This window comes from Erythrolamprus reginae, chromosome 1 (genome assembly GCF_031021105.1).
Source record: "Erythrolamprus reginae isolate rEryReg1 chromosome 1, rEryReg1.hap1, whole genome shotgun sequence".
NCBI classification, from domain to species: domain Eukaryota; kingdom Metazoa; phylum Chordata; class Lepidosauria; order Squamata; family Dipsadidae; genus Erythrolamprus; species Erythrolamprus reginae.
The window spans coordinates 68,612,498-68,634,999 of record NC_091950.1 but is presented as its reverse complement, the minus strand read 5'-3'; the positions used below and the strand labels follow the sequence as shown (position 1 = coordinate 68,634,999).

Below are 22,502 nucleotides of genomic sequence, written 5' to 3'. Positions count from 1 at the left end.
TAGTGCCCGAGAAGTCAATTTTCAGATGGAATTGTGAAATTCATGTTTAAATACCCAATATAAGAGACAGTTAAATAGCTTGTTTCATTAGCCATTTTCATAAGAACTGTATGAAACTAATCTTTTTCTAACTATCAGGTATCTCTTACACATATAAACATGTATGCTCAGACATAAATCCCATTTATGCAGAGGAATTCATGCTCACAATGTTAAGCTTTTGAAGAATTTGTATAGAATGGTTATTCATATGAAAAGAACAAAGGGATAATTCATTCTTCCTAAAGTTGGGCAGCAATTCACATTCAAAGAGAAAAAAGCAATTCACAACTTGTGTGCATGCTTGTGTTATACCTGTCAGTTGCTGCACCTTCCCTGAACTGGAAGAGCTGCCATATGCAATCCCAGCAAAATATGTATTTGATTGAAGGATGTGCAATGTCCATAATCACATATGTTTCAAAACCCCTTTTCATTTTTTTGATCATTCTACATCAGTGCACAATCCTGCACAAAACAGAGCTCAGTCTATCAATTGAAAGCTCCAGTTTCAATTCAGCTTTCTGGCTGATGGGCAGAATTCCTTTGAAAACCTGGTACAGAGGCAAAGCTGATTTTATTGTAATCATAAATATCATATCAGGGGATAGAAATCTGTATTTTTCTTTCCTCTTAAAAGCACGGATTTACAAGGTAAAATAGGAAGGGATACACCTGACCTTCACCAATTATAAATAGCTGTATTTGATCCTTTTACTATTTCTGGCATCTTTTCTGGCTTGAAGACTAAGAATGTAGTTGTTAATTTAATTTATTATATTTATCCGCTGCCACAAACCAAGTGATTCTCAGCACTTCTATTTTGTTGAAACTACACTTTTTCTACTTTGGGGGAAGATGTTTCAACTTGTTAGAAGCTGCAATAAATGCACTGATACAAGCCACAAATGCGTCTTGGAAGGGTATAAATAAGGATACTTAAGGTATGCCTGAATACAGTTTTCTATATGGCTCATGTTAGCTGTTGGGATAAACCGAAGAAATATATGGCTAGAACTCCTAGTCAAATCCAAGAGCAGCCAACTGCTAGAGAAAAAGTTCAATAGATATTGTGGGATGGAGAAGAAGAGAAATTCTGATCAATATGCAATTTTTGCAACCTCAAGGAGCTAGAAGATTTAAGTCCACTTGGTCAACAAATTGGCAGTCATTTTACATCCATGCCCTTCTTTCTGAAAAAGTGGATAATTGCTATTGAGTGGGTTTACATCAGTTCTTCTACCATATCTGGGAGTTCACAGCCAACGTTTATTGTTCAATAGAGTGCAGCTGGATTGTGCTTGAGAACTAGCTACTAATCCATAAGGTAGGTTTGTTCTCCCTCTTTCAACCAAGGCAAGCAAAAGGTTTCAGAAGGTTTTTTTATGCCATTGCTTATTGGTTGGATAAAAGAACTTTCAAGGAAATTTTAGCACCTCCTCTGTCCATTCACCCATACATATTTGTTTGATAATTCTAGATTTCACTTTTTGAAACAGTTCTCCAGGAAAATAAAGAATATACTGTCTGACGTTGACTGAAATGGTAATAGTTGGATCCTTCCAGGATACCCAACTGAATTGTTAGTTGGTACATTAAGAATAGTATATACAAAAGAAATAATTGATGAATCCCAATTATGGAAACATGTTTCTTTGTCTCTTGTCAGCATGAAATATATATTTTATCCAAAACACTATAAAGACCAAATAGATGTATTCAGTTGCCCTCCTTGTATTTATTTGTACTGATACCATTTGGTGAGGATGTAACTAATCAGAACTGGAGTGGTTCTGTTGTTTCATCTTGACTGCATAAATATCTCTCCTCTCACTACTTCATTTGTGTGTTTAAATATATATACATACATATGTGTACATATACATGCAGATATAACAGCTTTGAATGAATCCCACCCGCATCTAAATAATTCATTTGACTTTCATGAAATAAGCTGTTTGACAGATGGGCAGCATTAACTGGAAATGACAAAATATTTCACAAATGTTATCAATTTCTGATTGATAACATTTTATCTCAAAGCATCTACCAGCAGAAAAATAATCCAATGTATTGATGTATTTACCTTTGGTTTATCAAGGTACTTATCATACATATACACAAGGAAAGGCAACATTCTTATTTGCAATATAGCTGGACATAATTTTTTTCGGAAGCCTGCTGCTGACTTGATTTTATGATTTATCTTTTCAAAAATATAATTCTTGAAAAGATCCAACATTTAAAATAATTCCTGCAAATAACATGTATTTGTAATTATTTTTGCAGAACACCCACCAACGTAATCTGCTACCATTTTAACAACTAAGCTATGAAGGAATGCCCATTTCTTTGTAGAGTGCTTATTTATATTTTACACTGTTTCCACATTATTGAATCACCTCTTTTTATTTAGGTAGTTTCATGTCAAAAGCTAATGTGTTTAATATATGTAGATGTTTATCCTACTACAAAATCTTTGTACTAAGATGGTGCCTTTTTTGATAGAGAACTTGGAATTTTGAAAATGGAGGTAAATGCAATACTCAGGTAATATATTCAAACTCTACCCACCTAGATGCATGATTTTGAATGTTCTAGATTCAAAACTTTCTGTTTACTTTGGAAAGACATCAAAAATTTTTCATGGAAATTACTCAGGACTCAGGCTTAGAATTATACATTCCTTTGTCGTCAGATTGATTTCAGAAAACACGGAGGTCTTCCAAGTATCTACTATCATATTGACTCTCTCAGAGCACTGGCATTTCCTATTCACTTTTGCATGAATATTCACTATAAAGAGAAGATATCCTGGAGGAAAGCAGATATTAAAAACCCAGATATGTATAGAATTATTGAAAATATTTTTTGCGGAAGAGGTTTACTGGCAGAATCAATGAATTTCTGAAGTATTTGGGAACTATTTGATGATCCAGTGAAGAACAGAATGATAGCCTATCTAGAGTACCCCAGAAATATCTTCAGCATATTAAATGCATAGCCGAAAAATGAGCTTGATTGCAAAATACCTACACTTACAACTTCGCTAAAAAGAATGAACAGCTTGGATTATTAACCTTTCCCGTGCAAAGAACATTAATAAATCAATCTAACTCAAAACAAGATTTTGTAACTTAACTTCTTATTCAGATAGCTTTCTGTTAAAACGTTATGAGATCTTCATTCTTATTCTACTTCCATATCTCAAATTTTTGGAATTTTCATCGCTATTAGTGGATCCTTTTTTATTATTTTATAACAACTTTGTTATCAAACATTCTATTGCTGTTCCAATGTCCTGGAAAAAAATACATTTTATAAGATGATTCTCCTCCATAATCATTGGGGCCTGAGTCTTTATAAACCAAGCAGAAGATGGAGAACATTTGTACATTAGATTGCTTCAGAACTCATGTATTCCTGAAAGGATTGTCCATTTCTGAACTAAACTTACAGTAGTTGGCTGTTCTACATTTTGAAGAAGAAATAGAATCTAAACTGGTTATAAGATTCTTTTCTGGTTACTTGGAAAGAGATCCATGGGTCTCTGCTTTTATCACTGAAGTTCCCAAAGCACAATCCTTTTGTGATATCAGTGCTTCTCTTTGTAATTTTTTTTCTTTTTAAAGCCTCATGAATTGCTAAAGGATTTATTTCTCCGGGATTCTGATTATTTGCTCCCAAAATAGGCAGGAATTTTATTGTGAAAGAAATTTGAATGGACAGAAGAAATACCTGTCTTTACAGGCGATTTCTCTCTAGCCGTCTTGTGACAAATCTTTATCTTTGCAGTCTTGTTGCAAATCTTTATTTTCTTCATGAGAATTATGACTATATCCTTGAAAAACTGCTGGATCACACCAATTTCTTTAACCTAGTATCCTGGTTCCTATAATAATCAAGCAAATGTTAAGCAAAGCTAACAGAATACAGCACTTGATCACTGCTGTGCTTCACTGGTCAGAAAAAATGCAGTCTTTGATTCTGGAAATGACTGTCAACAGCTATTTCTATATGCCTTTGAATTCCTATCATCCATGAACATCTTCAAGACTTCAAGATTAGTAATTTTCACCATTTAGGTGAATAAAATTTAAATATTGGTAACATGAGCTTTCTAAATTAAATGATGCTTCTTTTAATTGGACAAATGATACAAGTCTTTTCATTCTTACACATTCTATGTTTCAAGTTCTTAACATTTTAATGTTGGAAACATATATCTGCCGGCTTGAGATGGGTGCTGATTTTATACCTTCCAAGTTGTACTCTTTCTTTTTAGAAGAGAAAAATGATCAAGAAGGCCAAATATACAAAGAAAAAGCAGGACTGTAATTGCAGTATAGAAGGGAAAACTAAATATTTTCCTGTATTGTTTTTCCATTGTCTCTTATCCTCAAAATTTTTCGACATGGAAATTTTCAGAGTTTATTTTTCCAAATGAATGTATTCTTATGAAAAAGGGAAAAAAACAGAATTCAGATTATTGGTTTTCATACAGTAAATGATGTAAATATAAACAACTAAATATCTTAGTTACCAACGTAAAACATCCATCTCCAAAGCACATTATCAAACAAATGATTTCAATGAAATCTTCAGAAACCAGGATCATAATTGCCTATGGAATAATTCAGGTGAAGAAAAAATTAAATGGGCAATACAATCATTCCACCCTAAAGTGCCAGAATTTTAACTAGCATCTGAGAATTAAGTACTGTAATATTCTATACTGCTGCTACCTGTAGTAAACATATCCCGCTGCTTCTCTAAGACAACTCAAATTTCAGATGCTGAAGCAAGAAGAACAAGATCTGGTGGCATGTGTACAGGACAGCAAGAAAGAGCATTTGAATTTGAACAGAAACCAAGTAACTAGTGCAAATTAGTCAATTTGCTTTTTTTTTTCTCAGCCTTTCCAGACATTTTTCAAGAGCAGCATGTTAAAAAAAGGAAGTATGGAAGTTCATAGAACATAAGCATACAGTTCCAGAAAACAATGTTGCTGAAATCTAAGCTACTAAAAAGTGTATAAGATTACAATAAGATTTCAATGAACACATTCTTCTTGCAATTAGAAGTGGCTTCAATCAAGCAGTGCCAAAGAGCAGTCTACATCCCAAATAGTTGACGATCTTATTTCTAAATCAGGCAGCCTATCAAACAACAGTATTTATGGTATATTTATACACATTGTACTTTAAATCAATTTTAACCAACAGTTGTATTGAATAAAATATATTAAACCATGACTGAGGTATTGGGTTATAATTCTGCTATTAGTCCTTCACCCTAATTTAACTAGGAAACAAGTATATGTCCCTGGTTGGATGAGGAATCCTGCGCACACACGCACAGGTGCCCCCTTGCTTTATTGGTTTTCCGTCCAAATGCCAAAGTTCAGTGGACAAAAAAGGTGAAATATGCCATCAGCTGTTCAGAAGGAAAAGCAGAGACTTGGATCTAATCTCTAAATAGCTGATGAGTGAAATTTCATCCTTTGGAAAGCATGGGTCACTTGTGATATCCTGCCTGTCCATTATGCACTCTCCTGGATCAGACTCTGCTGAAGTTAACGGGTTTTTAATAACTAACAACATGAGATTTCCATGAATAAATGGTTTCTGTCATTTCTACTGGTTCTAACTAGTTTAACTGGTTTCCAACCAATTCTTGTAAGTGTTTTTTATGATTAACTTCTTTTCTGATTCTTAAAAAATACATATTGAGGGCTGAACTAAAACGCAGGAACCCATACTAACAAAAAAAAGAAGAAGCAATTTTAGAATACTTTTTAAAGCATACATTTGTGGAAGATTTCTTAGAAATTAAAAAAAAAATTGCCAGAGACATTCATTCTTATATAACCTGTTTCCAAAATCTTCATCCCATACTGTGTGTCCATATACAAAGATGACCTCTGAAGATACCATTATAAAATTTTATGTGAAAATCCCTGAGGCACATGAATTTTGATCATGCAACACATGTCACACTGAGAAATTTATCATACCTTATTATTGTGAGATACATTCCTATCATGAAATTATTGAAAGGTACATATTTTTTCATATTGCAACATTTTACAATTCTAAATCAAGTTTATAGTTCAGATTGAATATCTTAAGAAAATGTTTGCAGTATAATTCTGTTGCAGGATAAAATATGTTATATGTTTTCTGTATCTCTCTCTAATCCTTCGAGCTTCTCTCTGTATATGATTTAGGGTTACATTCCGAAAAGCAAATGGGAGATGGATACTTCTGAAGCAAAATTAGGTGGGTATTTAATTTATTTTATTAATTTAAAAAATTCCTCATATTTGCACAACTGTAGTTTCATTATCACATGATTGAGCAAAATATACTGAATTTGACATTTGTGATGATACAGCTGCCTCTAGGCAGTGTAATATCCTTTTATCTTTGCAGTTTGAATGCTATAACGTCAGATTTTTACATTTTACTTATTTGATATACTTTAGTAATACAGTTTCTTATATATTAATATTCAAATAAATGAGTGGTGAGTAAAAGGAATTATTTGTAGTGGCTTAGCATTTCCTACATAGCTGACCAGCTTTATGTATGCCATACTTTAGACCATTTTATCTATATAACTCTGATTAGGCAAACATTATGCCTTCCTTTGATTGGTTGCGGACAGCACATAGGGCAAAGCATTGGTAATCTCTTACAATGTTACTGTGCAGCGGTGTGTTCTGTAATGTAATGGATCTCCAATGTTTCTCAGATAAAAGAAATAGAAAGATGAGACTTTATATCCTTTTTTATTTTTCATTTAAACCATTTGCTATGTTCTTTTCTTGGAAGCCATTGCTTTAAAACAATTATTTGATCAACGTAAGTACCGGTATGTGCTTTTGTATTTTAAAAATACTATTTGAAATAGTTACAGCCATTGAGTTATAGCATTTAAAGAGTAAAAATTTTCTAGTAGAAATAATAATGTATCAGATGTGTCTGGACTACAGCAGGTCATAATGATAAACAATGTCATATGTAGAGATATCAAATAATTTTTGATGTACTTCTGTTTCTGTAACATTGAGTTAATTCAGTGGTAAATGTATTTCGCTAATCTTGGAGGCTTTATAGGATGATATATCAATACGTATTTCCTTTCAAGTGTTTTGATTTTCAGATGGTTATAACATTTAAGGCAAATACAGCATTAGGAAGGATTCAATTGGCATCCTGTCATAAGCTATATGTATAGATTGCATTGAATCTATCCAACATAAATAATTTATGTGATCTGGGAGAGAGAGTTATTGATTTATCATATTTGTATGATTGTCCATTGCACAAAACATGACTCTGGATGGCATACAATAAAAAATATAAAGCAGCAATATAAAAATAATTAATGATTAAAAACACCAATATTATGATTAAGAGGCCAAAAAAAGTATCAACGTACTGTATTCCCTTGAGACTGTCAGGCCTGCTGGCACAACCAAATCTGTTAGCAGGGATGGGGCCAACCTCACCTCGGAAGGGTGGTGATGATGATATTGATGATCCATAGAGTGGATGCTATCGTAGGAAAAGCCGGACTCCTGAGTCCCACCAGGTGTAGCTCTTTACCATACAGGAGCCACAATGTAACTCATGCCAGGGATATGAGTTGGGCAGGTAAACTCAGATTAAGAGGTAGTTCCTCAAATAACCTAGCCCCATGTCATGATAGACTTTAAAACTCAAAACCAGTACTTTGAATTGGATCCAGAAGCATACTGATAACCAGTGCAGCTCCCTTTTAATATAGATCTGTTTGCTTAATGCTTTTACAATAGGGAACAACTTCATATTATACAGATATAAGGTTTTTTTGCATCTCAAATCAGTTCTTTTAGTGAGCAATTAAAATATCAAAAAGAACCCCACCATTATGCCTTTCCAATATATGAGTTGTGCTCAACAAAAGGGTCACAATAGAGTGCTGAGTAGTTGAAAAAGATTTGCTTAAAGCGAGTAGTGGAAAAAGATTTGATTAAGTATGTGCATTCATTGACTATAGAATTTATTGTGAAGCCAATAGCTTAACAATCATGATTTCTGTATTTTATACCATATAAATTAATATTGTGATTAATTCATCCTAGTTACTTATTTAATGACGCGTATGTGTGTGTGTGTGCGTGCGTGTGTATATAAATATGCAGGTAAAACTTAAGAAATTAGAATATTGTGCAAAAGTTCATTTATTTCAGTAATGCAGCTTAAAATGTGAATAATATATGAGAGAGACTCATTACATGCAAAGCAACATAGTTCAAGACATGATTTGTCGTAATTATGATGAGTATGGGGTACAGTTCATGAAAACCCCAAATCCACAATCTCAGAAAATTTGAATATTGTGAAAGGGTGCAATATTCCAGGTTCAAACTCAGCTAGTTAAGCCATAACACCTGCAAAGGGTTCCTGAGCCTTTAAACGGTCTCAATCTGGTTCAGTAGGAATCACAATCATGGGAAAGACTGCTGACTTGACAGTTGTGCATAAAACCATCCTTGATAACCTCCATAAAGAGGGAAAGCCTCAAAAGGTAATCACAAACAAAGTTGGATTTTCCCAAAGTGCTGTATCAAAGCACATTAATAGAAAGTTATGTGGAAGGGGAAAGTGTGGAAGAAAACGGTGCACAAGCAGCAGGGATGGCGACAGCCTGGAGAGGGTTGTCAGGAAAAGGCCATTCAAAAGTGTTGGGGACTTTGACAAGGAGTGGACTGACGTTGGAATTAGTGCATCAACAGCCACCACACACAGACGGATCCTAGACCTGGGCTTCAAATGTGGTATTCCTCTTGTCAAGCCGCTCCTGAACAACAAACAATGCCAGAAGTGTCTTACCTGGGCCAAAGAAAAGCAGACCTGGTCTGTTGCTCAGTGGTACAAAGTCCTCTTTTCTGATGAGAGCAACTTTTGCATCTCATTTGGAAACCAAGAACCCAGACTATGGAGGAAGAACAGAGAGGCACACACTGCAAGATGCTTGAAGTCCATTGTGAAACTACCACAGTCTGTGTTGATGGAGGGAGCCATGTCATCTGCTGGTGTTGGTCCACTGTGCTTCATTAAGTCCACGATCAATGCAGCTTTCTACCAGGAGATTTTGGAGCACTTCATGCTTCCTTCCACAATTGAGCTTTATGGGGATGCTGACTTCAATGTCCAGCAGGACTTGGCACTTGCCCACACTACCAGTCTACCAAGCACTTAGTCAATGACACTGGGATTACTGTCCTTGATTGGCCAGCAAACTTGCCTGACCTGAACCCTATAGAGGATCTATGGGGCATTGCCAAGATAAAGATGGGAGATATGAGACCGAACAATGCAGAAGAGCTGAAGGCCGCTATTGAAGCATCTTGTCTTCCATAACACCTCAGCAGTGCCAAAGGCTGATCAATTCCATGCCACGCCGCATTCAAGCAGTAATTGCTGCAAAAGGGGTCTAAACAAAGTATTGAGTACATATGCGTGCTTATACTTTTCAAAGGTCCGATATTGTTCTGTGTACAAACCTTGTTTTATTGATTGCATGTAATATTCTAATTTTCTGACATGGTGGATTTGGGGTTTTCATGAGCTGTACCACATAATCATCACAATATGACAGATCACAGCTTGAACTATTTCGCTTTAGTCTTTCTCATATATTTGTTTCACCTTTTAAGTTGCTTTACCTAAATAAATGAACTTTTGCATGATATTCTAATTTTTTGAGTTTCACCTGTATATTGCCATAATTAAGGAATTATTCAATATTCACATAGTGCTTAATAAATTTTCTATGTCCAGATATACCATCTTAAATCCTTTGCATGTTTAGTCAAATCATTCTATCTCCTCCCCTACCGACCCACCCCCCACTCCAATACTCTGGAGGCTACATTATTTTCCTGATTGCGAGTTAGTTTCCTAGAAAAGTCATAAGTTTTTCTTCTAAGATAAATTCAATACTTTAAGCGAAGAAGGCAAAGGATTCTGGTGGCGTTGTATAAGAGATAAAAATAAGAACCCTTAACATAACTTGATCCAATAAAATATATCAAAATATTCATAAGCAAAGAATTAGTAATATGGCTTTCTACCATATTATGGAAACATTCCTTGCTAAGTCTTTGGTGTATGCTACATATGGTGAATCTCTAAGCATTCGTGCATCATAAGGATTTACTTCATGCATGCATGTGACATAGCTTATTTTTATGGATTGTTCTAAATAGACATATACACTCATAATAATGGATACCACTTTTTGCAATATTTTTAAAATAGAAAAAGGTCTTGAAATGATTTAAAATATTTCTAATCCACTTCACAGTTGGGTTTGTCATACCTTTACCAGATAATTAAAATGAACATTAAATAGTTCCATGCAAAAACGTTTATGGAAAAAATACATCTGTTTTAACCTGTTGGAGCTTTAATAGTAATAATAATTATAATGGTTTATTAGATTTGTATGTCTATCCGTAGACTCGGGGCGGCTCACAATAAAATAGTGACAGTATAACAAATCTAATATTAAAAACATTCTAAAACCCAACATTGGAACCATACAACACAATCATACCATGCATAAACCCTATAAGCCTGGGGGATATCTCCGTTCCCCCAGGAACTGGCAACAAAAGTGGGTCTTAAGTAACTTACGAAAGGCAAGGAGGGTGGGGGCGGTTCTAATCTCCGGGGGGGAGTTGGTTCCAGAGGGCAGGGGCCGCCACAGAGAAGGCTCTTCCCCTGGGACCCGCCAGACGACTTTGTTTAGTTGACGGAACCCGGAGAAGGCCAACTCTGTGGGACCTTATTGGTCACTGGAATTTGTGCGGCAGAAGACGGTCCCGAAGGTATTCTGGTCTGATGCCATGTAGGGCTTTATAGGTCATTACCAACACTTTGAATTGTGACCCGAAACTGATCGGCAGCCAGTGCAGGCTGTGGAGTGTTGGAGAGACGTGGGTAAATCTAGGTAGCCCTACGATAGCTCTCGCAGCCGCGTTCTGCACGATCTGAAGTTTCCGAACGCTCTTCAAAGGTAGCCCCATGTAGAGAGCGTTGCAGTAGTCGAACCTCGAGGTGATGAGGGCATCAGTGACTGTGAGCAGTGACTCCCGGTTCAAATAGGGCCGCAACTGGTGCACCAGGCGAACCTGGGCAAACGCCCTCCTCGCCACAGCTGAAAGATGGTTCTCTATTGTTAGCTGTAGATCGACGAGGACGCCCAAGTTGCGGACCCTCTCTGAGGAGGTCAATAATTCCCCCATACAAACCAAGGTAATGGACGGACAGATGGAATTGTCCTTGGGAGGCAAAACCCACAGCCACTCCATCTTGTCAGGGTTGAGTTTGGCCTGTTGACACACATTCAGACCCTAATAGCCTCCAGGCACCGGCACATCACTTCCACTGCTTCACCGACCGGACATGGGGTGATGTACAGTTGGGTATCATCAGCTTACTGATGATACTTCACCCCATGCCCCTGGCTGATCTCGTCCAGCGGTTTCATGTAGATATTAAATAGCAGGGGGGAGAGGACCGACCCATGAGGCACCCCACAATGGAGAAGCCTAGATGTCGACCTCTGACCACCCACTAACCGACTGCGACCGGCCGGAGAGGTAGGAGGAGAATTACTGAAGAACAGTGCCTCCCACTCCCAACCCATCCAGCCGGCGCAGAAGGATACCATGGTCGATGGTATCGAAAGCCACTGAGAGGTCGAGAAGCACCAGGACAGAGGATAAATCCCTGTCCCGGGCCCGCCAGAGATCATCCATCAACGCGACCAAAGCAGTTTCCGTGCTGTAGCCGGGCCTGAATCCTGACTGCTGAGGGCCTAGATAATCGGCTTCTTCCAAGGACCGCTGGAGCGCCACCACTTTCTCAACAACCTTCCCCATAAAGGGTAGGTTGGAGACTGGATGATAGTTGTTGAGAATGGCTGGGTCCAGGGAAGGCTTCTTGAGGAGGGGGCACACAAGCGCCTCCTTGTAGGGAGCCAGGAAGGACCCCCTCCCCAAAGAAGCATTGACAATCTCCTGGACCCCACTCTGTGTCACCTCCCTGCTGGCTGAAACCAGCCAGGAGGGACATGGATCCAGTAAGCAGGTGGTGGAGCTCACAGCTCCAATGGCCTTGTCCACTTCATCAGGTGTCACCAGATCAAACTTTTCCCAGACAGAAGGACAAGTACGGGCCCCAGTCACCTCGACTGACTCGTTGTCAGTCGACTCTGTTACCCAATCGGAGTCGAGGTTCGAGTGAATCCGAGTGACTTTATCAGCGAAATATGTATTAAAATCCTCGGCACTACTCTGCAAGGGCTCCCCAACTCCCCCCGGTTAAGAAGGTAGCAGGTCACCCTAAGCAGAGCGGCCGGACGAGATTCCGCTGATGCAATCAAGGCGGCCTGATGCAATCAAGGCGGCATCTTGCCACCTTGAGCACCACTTTGTAAGTCTTAATTTGAGCTCCTACAAGTGTTCTATCGGATTTGGACTTGCTCTTCCTCCATCGCTTCTTTAGACGTCTCTTCTGGCGTTTCAATTCCCCAAGCTCCTCGGTAGACCAAGGAGCTCTCCGAGGTCCAGTGCCGCAGAGAGGTCGCAACGGCGCAATCCGGTCAAGAGCCTCAGTCACAGCCTTGTTTCAGGCCATGGCAAGAGATTCTGCCGAGCTGTGAACGAGTGAGTCTGGTAGAATCCCAAGCGCCCTCTGAAAGCTCTCTGGGTCCATCAAGCGTCTGTGGCGGAACCACCTAATCGGTTCCGCCTCCCTGTGGGGAAGAATTGGAGCCATAAAGTCGAGCCGTAGCAGAAAATGGTCTGACCATGACAAAGGCAAAACATCTAAGCTCCTTAGTCTCAGACCATTTCTCAGTTGCTCTGAGAGAAATATGTTGGGTGCATGTCCCGCCTCGTGAGTCGGACCCTAAACTACTTGAGTCATATCCATGGCTGTCATGGTGGCCATGAACTCCTGTGCTAACCCAGAGGATCCGCCGAGTGATGGCAGGTTGAAATCTCCCAGGACAATAAGCCAGGGAGCTCCACCGCCAACCCGGCTACCTCCTCGAGCAGCACAGGCAGGGCTGTTGACACGCAGCGGGGATGCAGATACGTGAGTAACAAGTCCACCTGAACCCCTGTCCAACTTCACCAGGAGGGACTCACAACCCGCAATCTCAGGAGCAATGAGTCTGCACAGGCAAAGTGACTCTCTGGCTATAATAGCCACTCCTCCTCCTCCCCCTTCCCTGGGGTCAAGGCTGATGCCATACCTGGAACCCGGCTGGGCAGATTTCCGAGAGAGGAACTCCTCCCTCCAGGTCCAGCCAGGTTTTAGTCACACATGCCAGGTCAGCCTCCTAATCCAGGATCAAATCCCGGATGAGGAGAGCTTTATTTACCACCGGCCTGGCATTGAGTAGTAGCAGCTTGAGCCCAGATTACACTCATCACCAGTACCGCGAATTGAGCTCATGGGGCCAGAACAAGGGATCGATTTCAAGTAGCGATCCCTTCTTCCCCCAGAACAGCTTGCCCCATGGCTCCCGCCATATCTGCCTCTCCCCAGCAAGCCCGGAATATTCTGGCCCTCTGCCACCCCAGAGATAGACATCCCCATCCCTCCTGCCTCTCCGTCGCCAGGTGAGCTAAAATTCCCATTCATACTATTCTCATTCATCTCATACACACCATCCCACCCACCCTAATTATTCATCTCATACATACTTTCCCACCCACCCCAATTATCCATCATTTTTAAAAACCCAATAAATTAACTAAAAACATTAATCAAACAGCATAAACAACAATAAAACAATACAAGATAATATAAGAATTCATATCTAAAATGAATTTCTCAGTTAACATTCAACCACTCAATCAATCTCACTACATAGGTCTTCAATCACTTTCACTCAAAGGTTTAAGCTAAAATTCAATGAGATAGAATGTAGAATTAATTTAAAATGGAATTAGATATAAAATAGTAAAAAAAAAAACAGTTAAAAACTATATAAATAGAACAAGCCAGTAAAAACACAGTTGATCCGAGTCAGAATATAAGATGATATAACAATTGTCCAGCCTAATATAGGCATATAATCTCAGTTCATCAAAACGAAAGAAAAAATATATCCTCCTTCTTAAAAACTGAGAGAGTCCCACTTAATAGTGAAAACAAGCAGTAAAAACACTCCCAACAAAAGCTTTGGAAACTACGATTGCAATCCATCTCACCAGGGTATATGAACGGAACCATTAAACATGATCTAAAATATTTGTTCTGATCCTGCCTGTTTATATATTAGTAATTGGAATCTAGTTCAATATAATAAACTTATTTAAATAATGTGACATGTTTGTTACATTAGATAACATTCTTGATGCTGCTTAATGATGATTAATTTAAATTACTGAACAGGATCTTTGAGTAGGCCCAAATAAACCAAATCATTTTAGTTCAGTTTCTGTGTTACCATGGTGTGGAAACCTCCCAAGAGGGCTACCTTTTGTATATTAACGGTTGTTAAACTACACAGACCATCCTTTTATATTTTGGCAACAAATGTGTTGCAGTGTCAGCTGGTTGCATTTCAGTTTGATGTTGATGGCACATAAATAAGAGTCCCTTTCAACTCTGTTATTCTGTTAAATAAAATATGTAAACCATAAATAAGAAAAACTACAGTTGTTAGTAGATACCAGTGAGAATGAACTATGCCTTCACTTTTAATATCATCTAACATTTCTACATTCTTGTTAACTTCTACTTATTCATTTTCTTCTGGCTTATCAACTCCTAAACACTTAGTTCAGAGCATCTGCAATCTTAATGAAAGGTTTTGGGTGGGGTTTTCCTTTGTTTTATGGTAAAAGAATTTACTGTAGATTTCTTGTTGAGGTTAGTAGTTTTTAAGTACTGCCAGACAAATGAAATTTTGTAGAAATCTGTAGCATGTACGGTATATAGTGGAGCAAACCAGCAAGCCTCCCATCAGGCACAAAAACCTCTGGTTATCAAGGGAGATGGAGAATATAAACATGTTCTGTGGTCAGTATTATTCAAAACTAATGGAAAGTACAAAAAACACCCCTGTGTCTTCTTAGTTACATAACTTGACCACAGTCAGACAACACAGTGATAATGTTCCCAGTCAGACAATACAATGATAAAGTTCTTCTGAAACTCAATTGCTGTTGCTCTTGGTGCCAATAAAATCAATAAAATGTCACTAAATATTAGCTGGTTGGTTGGTTGGTTGGTTGGTTGGTTGGTTGTATTTATATGCCGCCCCTCTCTGAGGACTCAATCAAGCTTTTTGATTGTAAAAACATTCCAAATATTATCTGTAACATAATCCATCATGATATATTAATGTCTTATTCTGTATATTATTAACTTTTTGCATATTTGCTTGTAAAGGAATTATATGTGAACTAACATGTCTTCCGTTAATTCTTTTGATCACTTACCTCATAATAATTCTTTTCATGCATCAATTTTGCCAGACTTGATGAAAATAGACACACTTCTACTCAGATATAATTTGGTGCCTTATAATACAATGAAATATTTGTTCCTTAGAACTCATTTCTTTGTTTTCTAGTCAACTATTAAATAAACTATTATTGTATCAGTTGAACAGAAGAATTAATTTGATGATCAGATGTGTCGGTTAATTTGTGGTTGCAACAGTAAAAAGCAAGGCTTTTATACTCTCCCTTCATTCAACCTTTCCTTCCTGAATCTGTTCTTAAAGACAAGGAAAACTAGCAAATATATACATACATAATTATTAATAATGTTGGCTTCTGTGCAGGATTATTTTGATTGTGATTTGAGTTTGTGGTAGTTGCTGAATAGTTATAAATCACATAATCTGAAATGTCTATATGGCTATATTTATTCATGTTTTTAATATATTACCACATGCTGCTCATAATGAATGAAATTGGCTTTTGTAAGATAATTAGTGAAAATGTTCAATAGATTTCAGTACATTTTTACTATTACAGAAAAACTAAAGTACTTAAACCAGAATAAATTCTTCTGCTAACAGAATAATTAAACACAGGCAGAATGTTTAACTGGCTTAAAACATAATTATAGGTTTAATAGGCCACATTATCGTTTTGCTAATTCTTCCAGTAAAAATGTCAAAACAAAACCACATACATTTTTAGGATATTGATAATTCTGATATAAAGAAACATAATGTTAGTTTTCAAATCAGTGAACTTTTCTGAATGTTTTGTTAACAAATACCGTGTTTTTCGGACTATAAGACGCACCAAGATTTTGAAGAGGTAAGTAAGGGAAAAAAGGTTTTTGTCTTCCGCAGCTTTTAGGAACCATCTGCAGACCTCCCAAACCCTCTGCACACCCCGTTTTCATGTGGGGTAAGGCTTTGGGAGGCCAAAAATGACTGTATTCGGTGTATAAGATGCACCAACATTTCCACCCCTCTTTTAGGGGGTGGGGAAAGTGCGTCTTATACTCTGAGAAATATGGTCAGTATGTAAGTTATTTAAAACTATTCAGAAAAAAGCATAATATGGAATTTGTTATTTTTCATAGTCTATGATAGTCATTTAAAAGAATATTTAAATTTTAATTTTGTGTTTCAATATAGGTATATTTATAATAAATTTAAGAATTGTCCACAGTGTGATGAGACTGGGATAATAATTTTAAACAATCTGTCTACTCCACAGTATGGTGAGACTGAGAAAGACAGCTGTTTTGTATAAGAGAAACCACCAGTTTTACTTATATATGCTTGCATGTAGCCGGTAGAAATGGCTTCTTAGTTTGAAAGATACTGTTTTAGACAAATGTGTTGATCCATACCAAATAATTACTACAATCACATATTTCAACTTTATATCAGCTGGAAAAAGGAAAAAAACACCTCTAATCTGCTTTTGGATTTAATTCCTGTTCAGCTGGTATTCTGCATTACATTGAAATTCTTTGTCTGATGATAGTTCGGCAATTATGATCCATAATGCTTTGTGGAACATCTCATGCATCTTCCATAGTGTTGGCTTAAAACAGAACAGTGATGACGAAGCTGTTTTTCCCTTTGGTGCACATGTGTACACGCTGTTGTGCAACTGCCCACACCCATAATTCAATGTCTGAGGAGGGCAGAAATGGCCTCCCCTCGAGGCCCTCTGGAGACCAAAAATGACCCTTTTTCAACTTTGGGTGGGCCCGGTAGGCCCGTTTTCACCCTCCCCAGACTCCAGAGGCTCTCCAGAAGCAGAAAACATCCTCCTAGTGCTTCCATGAGAGCCGAAAATCAGCTGGCTGGCGTGCACGTGTGCTGGAGCTGAGCCTGGGCAATGACTCGTGTTCCAGTAGATATGACTCAGTTTACCACTTGTAGCACGCGTGCCATAGGTTCGCCATCTGGAACCAACTCCCCCCGGAGATTAGAATTGCCCCCACCCTCCTCGCCTTTCGTAAGCTCCTTAAAACCCACCTCTGCCGTCAGACATAGGGGAATTGAGATATTCCTTCCCCCTAGGCCTTTACAATTTATGCATGATTTGTTTGTTTGTTTGTTTGTATGTATGTTTGGTTTTACAATAAGGGTTTTTTAGTTGGTTTAGTATTGGATTTACATGCTGTTTTTTATTACTGTTGTTAGCCGCCCCAAGTCTACGGAGAGGGGCGGCATACAAATCCAATAAATAAATAAATAAATCACTGACATAGAACTTCTAAACTAGTCTTCAGATATGGTTGAAGTATCGCTCGTGTACATGGATTCTTTTAGCTGCTGTATTCGAGGCAAGACGCAGTTTCCCTTATACATATGCATGTTCATATTTTGCATACAAAAGGCTGGATTTCGAAAAGGTAGAATGGGTGCTCCCATTTTGAATGTATGCCATTCACAAAGACATCAACTAATGTTGGGATTTCACCACGATATATTGTCGATGACTTGTTTAATGCACAATGACCTGTGCATTGTGTTCGCGTATGCTTTTTCTTTTTAACCATAAGGCTATGTGTTTGTTCTCAGACAAATTGGATGGGTTGCGAACTGGTGCTAAGAGGAAACGTGACTGGGAAGCAATTGCCAGCAGAATGGAAGATTACCTTCAGCTTCCAGATGATTATGATACCCGTGCTTCTGAACCTGGGAAAAAAAGGGTAATATCTTGGTTTAACATACCCCAGCCATACTGAGTTTTAGGAAAGCTCTCAAAACTTGGCCGTTCTGATAGGGTGAATAGTTCTAGTCTTGCAATGGTGATATGTTTGCTAATGGAATGCTATGACTCGAAAGTATACTGGATAGATCATGTTGGTATATGATTCATTTATACTGTGAGAGAACAACCTTTCAGTATACAGTGTTCCCTCAATTTTCATGGGGGATGCGTTCCGAGACCGCCCGCGTAAGTCGAATTTCCGCGAAGTAGAGATGCGGAAGTAAATACACCATTTTTGGCTATGAACAGTATCACAATCCTCCCCTTAACACTTTAAACCCCTAAATTACAATTTCCCATTCCCTTAGCAACCATTTAGATTATTACTCACCATGTTTATTTATTAAAGTTTATTTTAAAAAATTATTAAAGGTGGACGAAAGTTTGGCGATGACATATGATGTCATCAGGTGGGGAAAAACGTGGTATAGGGAAAAACCGCGAAGTATTTTTTAATTAATATTTTTGAAAAACCGTGGTATAGACTTTCCGCGAAGTTTGAACCCGCGAAAATCGAGGGAACACTGTATTTAACATTGTTATGATCAAGTTATGTCAACATATGGATGGGATGGTGAGGCAATTTGTTTTTCAACATTGAGCTGCCTATTGGAAGTTCACGGTTTTAGGTGTTTGTTCTCTCAAAATGGCAATGACCAGTTATGGTTAGTGGGGACTCCGGGAGCTGTGAAAAGTGACTGTGGGCACAACCTTATTTTTCAATGGAATACACATTCCTCTCCCATCCAAACTAGTCAACCAGATGCAACTGGCTTTAGGAGCATTATGTTGTATCAGCAATTGAGAGTGGTCTCATTACTTAGTCAATATCTCCTTGAAATCTGTCTATGGAGATTCACTTTTTGAAATAGTTTTTCATCCTTTATCAAGGGTATGGAAAAATTGCTTAAATCGTAATTTCAAAAAAGTTCTTATGAGATTTTCCAGCTTTTGACTACCCATCCTGCTAACACATTTTGTATGTTGCAGAGCCAGTAAAACAGTGCAACAAGATTCACTGACACATCTTTTTCCCCTCATTACTTTAGTGTTTTGTTTCTCAGTTTCATTATAATCTAATTATTCTTTTTCTCTTATCATCTTCATCCAGATGCTTGATTTTTGAAATCACAAAATTAAACATGGGTTTAATTTTATACCCTTTTGTTTACCTCTAAATTCATTAGGAAACTCAAGTGAAGGGTTAATGCTTTTTCTAAAGTGGCCGAAATCGCTGCATGGGGTAAAATTTAAGAGATTTATGCATGTTGCTTTTTTTCCTAAAATGACTCTTATCCAAGCAGCGCATCTTTTTTTTAATAGGTAAGGTGGGCAGATCTTGAAGAAAAAAAGGATGCAGACAGAAAAAGGGCCATTGGTTTTGTTGTGGGACAAACAGACTGGGAGAAAATCACAGATGAAAGTGGTCATTTTGCTGAGAAAGCCCTCAATCGCACCAAATACATCTAAATCAGTTGGCACATGGAAGATGTCTTCCTTTAAGGTTAGAGCTAACCTTCTATACCTTCATATGTACTTGACAATGAGCTAAAGAGCTTGTAGTGAATGGGGTGGATCTGTGCATTATTTTAATCATTTGGTTAAAGTCAGATGTCTAATCTCGGACTGCATGCAGTTTGGAAGAAAGAGAATAGCACAGTTCAAAAATCCTGGTTTACTGGCAGCTATGATTACTTTTCCCAAGCCCGTACATTGGTTCATCCTCTAACATTTTTCTCTCTCTCTACAGGCTGTTTGCTTTGGTGAGAGAAGTGCACAAGGTGGTATGATTGGAACATGTCATTGTCCATCTAGAGAGCTTTGTGATTCTTTCTTTTTGACCTTTTTTATTTCATTGTTCTCCTTCCATTTTAATTGGTGATACCCAGGATCCCCAAGTTATATAATATCCTCTTGCATCTAAATGTGGAAAAAAAATTTATGTTAAAATCAGTAGTGTTAGCTTTTATGTAGAATTGCAAGACAGTACTAAAGCCATTTCCTCTGCTGTATTCTGACTCAATGTCAGCATTATTTTGTGTTGCTTTGTGCTATTGTTATTTTATACTGTACAAACTTGGTAGTTTATTGTAATAGGAAACAGAACAATAAACTTTCACTATCAATTTAATAATGTGGTTGACCATATGTTTTTGATATTATCTCTGTATTTGATTTTTAAAACAAGAGCTTCCCTAGATTGAGTGTTGGAGATTAGCAAGAAAAAAATAAAGTAAATGAAATGAATATGGGCCCAAAATGTTTCTAGTCATTAAAATGTCCCATTTCCTTGTACACAAATTTCTTCTTTTATTCTACATACAACTTTATTCTTCATATACTCATCAGTGCTTTGGCTTAAAGCCATCCCAGTTGTCTGTCACAAGAAGAGAACTTTAATTCATATTTGACTAAAAATAATCTGTCGCCAAATAATTTGGTTAAGCAGCTTTCTGAATAGTATATATCTTACAGGGTGGGTTGATATATTGCTTTTTATTCTTGGCTGAATTGTTTTTGTTTTGAATTGTACATCTAGCATTTATATTTTATGCACCACTCCCTGTCATTGTGACAAAAGGTATATCCATTTAAATTAAAATAAATAAATAAGATATACATATCTTATTTACTCCCTATACTTATTAAGTACAATTAACTTTTTGTCCTTCAAATAGTTTCTATTCATAGGTATACAGTATTAGTATTGATAACTCTGTTTTTCCTCCGACTTTGTAGGATTGTGAATAAGTACTTAAGGAATAGCTGCTACTGAAACAGATTTATTTACATTACTTTATCCAGTTTAATGAAATATGTATAATTAGAAGCTATTGATATATATGAATACTGTATAGAATGTTAGGAGACTATAAAACATTTGTTTGCATAATTTATCTTTATGCCACACAGTAATTTTTAAAATTGGTAAGTTATTTTTTTGAGTCTTCATTTCACAGCAATTATGAACATATTAGACATTTTTTATGATAGACATTTATTATGATTAGAATTACACTCTATTTGGTTCTAAATAAAACCCATTAGTGGGTGAAATAGCAACTAGTTCCAAATATGTTTAAAAAAATCTCTTGTTTGATCCAAAAGTTTTGTGCACTTATTTGTTAATATAATCATGCTTCTCACATCCAGTCTCACATAACAGGCTCAAGCTCAACCCCGACAAGACGGAGTGGCTGTGGGTTCTGCCTCCCAAGGACACTTCCATCTGTCCGTCCATTACCCTGGGGGGGGGCTTCTGACCCCCTCAGAGAGGGTCCCCAACTTGTGCATCCTCCTCAATCCACAGCTGACCTTGGAACGTCATCTGTCGACTGTGGTGGGAGGGACGTTTGCCCAGGTTCACCTGGTGCACCAGTTGCGGCCCTATCTGGACAGGGAGTCTTTACTCACAGTCATTCATGCCCTTATCATTTCAAGATTCGACTGCTGTAATGCTCTCTACATGGGGCTACCTTTGAAGACAGTTCGTAAACTGCAAATTGTGCAGAATGCAGCTGCGCAAGCAGTCAGAGGCCTGCCCAGACATGCCCATGTCTCTCCAACACTCGGGGTCTGCATTGGCTGCCAATTGGTTTTCGAACTCAATTCAAAGTGGCATCGGACCAGATTACTTGCAGGACCGCCTTCTGCCACATGAATCTCAGCAGCCAAGTCGGTCTCACGGAGTTGGCCTTCGCCAGGTCTGTCAACTAGACAATGTTGCTTGGCGGGGCCTTGGGGAAGAGCCTTCTCTGGCGGGGAGGGGCTCTGGAATCAGCTGCCCCCCGGAGATTCGCACTGCCACCACCCTCCTCGCCTTTCATAAGAGTTTTAAGACTCATTTATTATGTCGTCAGGCTTGGGCTGATTAGATCTTGGCCCCTGGCCAACGAATGTTTGTATGATCATTTTACGAACAGGTGTGATTGATTTTAATATTTGGGATTTTAGATAGCTATTTAATTTTAATTTAATTGGATTAATGTTATTGTAATTTTACTGGTTTTTATGTGTTGTAAGCCGCCCCGAATCTTCGGAGAGGGGCAGCGTAGAAATCCAATAAATAAATAAATCTATAAAATCCTGCTATTGAAAAATTTCACTGTTTTTCATCACATGGGAAAATATTGTTTACTTTCTCATATTTAATTAAACAGGCAAATGTGAAATGAAAAAGTTTGAC

General features: G+C 37.8%; 1 protein-coding gene across 5 annotated transcripts in view; it reads left to right on the top strand.

Moving 5' to 3' along the window:
* The window catches only part of YLPM1 (YLP motif containing 1), a 71,958-nt gene extending 51,511 nt beyond the window's left edge, over nt 1-20,447 (top strand). For 3 of the 5 annotated variants that reach the window (XM_070754801.1, XM_070754793.1, XM_070754783.1), the window contains exons 18-21: nt 6,269-6,320; nt 18,124-18,254; nt 19,640-19,820; nt 20,067-20,447. In XM_070754801.1, the coding sequence (XP_070610902.1) occupies nt 6,269-6,320; nt 18,124-18,254; nt 19,640-19,786 (330 nt within the window). In that variant the 3' untranslated portion in view covers nt 19,787-19,820; nt 20,067-20,447. The remainder of the gene's footprint in view (nt 1-6,268; nt 6,321-18,123; nt 18,255-19,639; nt 19,821-20,066) is intronic. The other 2 variants (XR_011559416.1, XR_011559415.1) reach the window with 1 other exon arrangement.
* Nucleotides 20,448-22,502: the final 2,055 nt, after the last annotated feature.